This window comes from Poecilia latipinna, unplaced genomic scaffold (genome assembly GCF_001443285.1).
Source record: "Poecilia latipinna isolate Pla-1442-1.1 unplaced genomic scaffold, P_latipinna-1.0 Scaffold1567, whole genome shotgun sequence".
Lineage (NCBI taxonomy): Eukaryota > Metazoa > Chordata > Actinopteri > Cyprinodontiformes > Poeciliidae > Poecilia > Poecilia latipinna.
The window spans coordinates 118,889-123,267 of record NW_015114183.1 but is presented as its reverse complement, the minus strand read 5'-3'; the positions used below and the strand labels follow the sequence as shown (position 1 = coordinate 123,267).

Below are 4,379 nucleotides of genomic sequence, written 5' to 3'. Positions count from 1 at the left end.
CCTTAACCCACAGTGGCAAGCTTAAAAGTTAGTTGCTTTTTTTTCACCGTAGCCTCATATGTGTTGGAAACAAAGGAGTCAGTGGAGAAGATGAACTTCGTCCAGACAACTATATTTCCACTTACCCATGATAAACACAAAAAAGCTAGCTAGCTAGCAAGGGTATATTAGCAGCTAGCTAACCGTGGTTGAAGCTCAACCATCTCAAGTAACGTAACGCAGTGAAGGTGTCAAATGTGAAAAATAACTACTTAAACCTTGTGCATGCGAGGACTGAGGCAAACGTAGAAGACTGTGGAAAATGATACAAGTTTTACATGTGTGGGGTCGGTTGGACCCCATTTCGACATACAAGGTTAAGAGATTAACCCTGGTGTGTACCCTTTTCCACAGTCCTCTACGTTTGCCTCAAGGGTTAAATGGCCCTGCCACGTCAAAATTTAAGACCTGTGATGATTTAATTTAACACTAACTCACATCTTTTTGTGAACTAAGGCATTAATTCAAATGTTCTAAGACTTTTTAAGCATGCGCAGACACCCTGTTAAGTATCTGCATAGCTTTGTGTGTGATTAAGTTATGTTATTATTAAATCATTGCTGTGATATTTGAGTTGCAGTTGCGTTTCAAGAGTTGCGGTGCTCATGTTGTAGAATTTTTTCGACAAAATTCACAAAAATCCATGACGGCCGGGTGTGCGTGGATTGTTTTTCCATGGCGAAGTGCGTTCCTATGCCACTGAGGTGACAGCCAGAGTCCACTAAGCTATGTCAGTATCGGCAAACATCGCAAGTTAGATTGTTCCTGATGAACTTTCTGTAAACATCTTTACAAAGCTGAAATGAACCGGAGCAGTTTTTTCCTAAAGATTCAGGTGAACCCAAGTTGAACTAGAAGCACAGGCAGAATAACTATGAAAAAGAAGTCAATAAGGTAAGGCAAGGTATCTTACTTTACCTTAATTCTCGTCATACCTTCATTAGCTAAAATGAAGGTACGTTCTGAAGTGTGCTAGATATCTGTTGTGATTCCATCAAAAGTTTGACTAGAGTGCCACTTCAGTCACTCACAGCATGCCTCTAAAGACTCACAGGAGCTTTCCCGTTTAGAGAAGCGGAATATTCTGTAATAATAGATCAATCTTCATTTCTTACATCACTCACAAAAAGATGTGCATTTTTGGAAAAAACAAAACAAACAAATAAACTCAGAAAACTGCTGCTTATGGAGGATAAAAAAAAGGCAAAATCAAACATTTCGAGGATATCCCACGGAGTCTTCGCTTCAGGCCTTCTGATAGAGCGTTAAAAACCCCATCAATGAGTGTTATTCTTAACTCGTCCCCTATTTTGGATCAGAATTGTCTGCACTGGCATTCTGTCAACGTAACTTCAAACCATCTAGGTAAAGACCTGGAGGATTTGTGAATGCTTGTTGCGTTGTAGTAGCAATATTGGAACACCGGTCCACAAGCACTAGACTGACCCGTCCTTGTAGTTGATCACCATGTCCACCAGAGTGTTCAGTGTCTTGGTGAGCTCGGGTGGATTAGGAGGCAGCTTCTCAGCCGGTGGGCGTCCTCGCTTCCTTTTGACCTTTTCGCCTGTCTCTTGGCCCGCCTGCAGCTCTTTCTCTCCATGGTGATCACCTTTACGCTTCTTCAGGCTGATGTCTTCCTCCATGTCCTGCAGGGAGCCGTTCTTTTCTGCCTCAGGCTGGAGGAAGAGGAAGCAGTGGGTGGGAGCGTGGGGGGAACCTAGTAAACTCAGACAGACGCACAGGGATCAGGTGAGTTTGAAGGTTTGCACGGTTTGTTCTTTTATTGCAAACCGTGTCGTGTTCTGACAGTAGACGCCTCGAGTCTCGAAAGTCCTGTGGTGCTGATACCTACAGGACGTCAAAGCACAAGATTGAAGTCTGAAAATCTCAAAAAGTATACATTTTATTTGCTAACTGGAATTTTTTTGTTTGACTACAATTTAGAGAAGCGCTGACAAATGGTAACTGGATTTGACAGATTTTATGCCGATCAGCCACAACCTGGGACCTGGAAATCAAAAACTACAAATCGGATCTTTTTCTGATTAGTGACCGCATTTGTCCATTTGCATTATTAACAGATGGACAACCACACCTTTCAGTGTGGGTGTCGTTACTGAAGTGAGAAAAATTAGTTGCTTATTTTTAATATCAGGAAGCTCTTTTGAAGTGAATTCAGAGGAAGCAAAAAAAAAAAAAAAGCTGCTAGAAACTTTTAGAAAGGAAGTTGCATTGAAATCTCCACAGGGAACATACACGCACACAGCTAATAGCTGGTAATGCTAGCCAAGCTAATTATGCTAACTGGAAGCAAAAGATGCTGAAACCTGGTTAAAATACAGACCAAATTAATGTTTGTGTAAGAACAACTGCTCTCTCTCTCACACACAGTGTGACAGCACCTCTGGCTCCGTTATACTTGATCAGAGAAAGGTTTTTTAGAGATACCGGATAGTTACAATGAATGAATAAATGATTTAACAATCAGACAATTAAGTCATATATTTTTCCCTCTCAGATATTAACTTAGACAAAAAATATAGAGAGCCATAATCTATTTTATTAATGTTTAAGGGACAAAAGTAATAACTATTTTTTATATTAGCTTATTTGCATACATCTAAAACAGCTATTTAGACCAGAGGCTATTTTAAACACTGTCCATTTTTATGCTACACATTAGAAATATTGTCAGATTATCCAGATAGTAAAATAAGTATACATACTGAATTTTGTTTTCTTTTTCAAGAGAAATTGGATTTCACTCAACTTGTCTGCAGGCACAAGCTTTAACAAGAAAAAAAAATCAAAAATGGTAAATTGCTCACGAAATCTCTGACCTACTAATATCCTTAGATATTAAAAACGAAACATATTATTTATTCATTCATTTCTGAATTTGCAGGAAATGCCTTGCGGCGCCTTTGCAGATTTAGAGCACGTTATTTGGTCCAGAGTATATTGATGTCAAATTATTAATATTCAACATGCGATGTGAATGAATGCGGAACAGCTCAGCTACTCTACATTCTAGTAAGCCACAACGCAAATAAAAAATAATCTCAGTCACTCTGCTGGTTTGCTCTCTGCAGAATGGCACCAAAAAAAAGTGAATTACAGCGTGTTTCTGCATCTTTCTTCACCAATATATGCCGCAGCCTCTGTTTCTCCAACAAAAGCAAATTAGATGCCAGAAAACACGAGGATCCGTGCAGCAGCAGCAGCGAAGGCACGCAGACCCAGACTATAATCCAACCAGAATACTGATGCATCAGACAGGATCACACATCTGCTTTCAAATAAAGAGCGAGCAGCACACATGTGGCGACGTGTTTTCTCAAGGACAGAGATTGGGATCGAGCTGGGACGCGGGGAGGTTTATTTGCGCGCATGTTAGTCAAAGAGGAAGAGGAGACGCGTCCAGAAAACAGAAGAGAGAAAGAAAAGGAAAATCAACAATCGCTGAGACAGTAAAGCGCGGAGACATGGCAGATAGGAGAAGTGAGTTAGAGGTGACAACAACAACGACGACGACGAGAGCTGCGCCAATCTGAAATCCCGCTCATCATCATCATTGCTCGGTTGAGACGCCTAGAAGCGGTCGCCCCAGCAGCATACTGGAGGGGAAATATAGAGTGGGGGGGAGGGGTGTAGGAACAAGGGGAAGGGGGGCAAGGGGTAATCCTGAAAGATGCACAGCCCAACTGAGAGCCGCCTGCATGCGTGTGCCTTCTCCTAACCAGCCTGCCTCTTCCCTGACTAATCTGGCAAAGATTCCCCTCTCATCTGTTACACACACCTACACACTCCCTCTTTTCTCCCTGACACACACAGGCATACACACATATGCGCGCGCACGCACAGGCACAGGCAGCAATATAAACTCAGACGCCCGCTCTCTCTCTCAAGCGCGCGCACTCACACTCTCACTCTCTCTCTCTCTCACACACACACACACACACACTTTTTTTTTCTTTTCTTTTTTTTTCATATCCATCTCTTCCTCCCTTCCCCATGCGATGTAGCCTGGCTGAATCCGGAGCCCGAGGAGACAGAAAGACATGGAGGAGGATATTTACCTGAGTGCAGTCTGCAAGGCTGGCTATCGGGATCGGCTGCAGCTGTGGGGGGAAGAGAATTAGCAAAGCAGCATAGCGGCGTGCTGCTAGTCTCTTCATCAGCTGATCACTCAGAAAGCGGAGCCCAGAAGGGGGGAGAATAAAAGCGCTATGTTTTTCATACACAAATCAATGGGGCTGGGTATTAAAAAAAAAAAAAAAAAAAAAAAAAAAAAAAGAAAAAAAAAGGGAAAAAAAATATTTAATTCCCACCCCCCTTCT

The 4,379-nt window shown here is 42.1% G+C and overlaps 1 protein-coding gene across 4 annotated transcripts in view; it reads right to left on the bottom strand.

Annotated features, from left to right (window-relative positions):
* Positions 1-4,379, bottom strand: part of LOC106963677 (probable global transcription activator SNF2L2) — a 14,860-nt gene that overhangs the window by 6,965 nt on the left and 3,516 nt on the right. Inside the window, exons 2-3 of one of the 4 annotated variants that reach the window (XM_015058711.1) lie at positions 4,119-4,160; positions 1,486-1,715 (exon numbers count right to left, since the gene is read on the bottom strand). In XM_015058711.1, coding sequence (XP_014914197.1) covers positions 1,486-1,715; positions 4,119-4,160 — 272 coding nt within the window. Of the gene's footprint in view, positions 1-1,485; positions 1,757-4,118; positions 4,161-4,379 lie in introns of all 4 variants that reach the window. The other 3 variants (XM_015058712.1, XM_015058713.1, XM_015058714.1) reach the window with 3 other exon arrangements.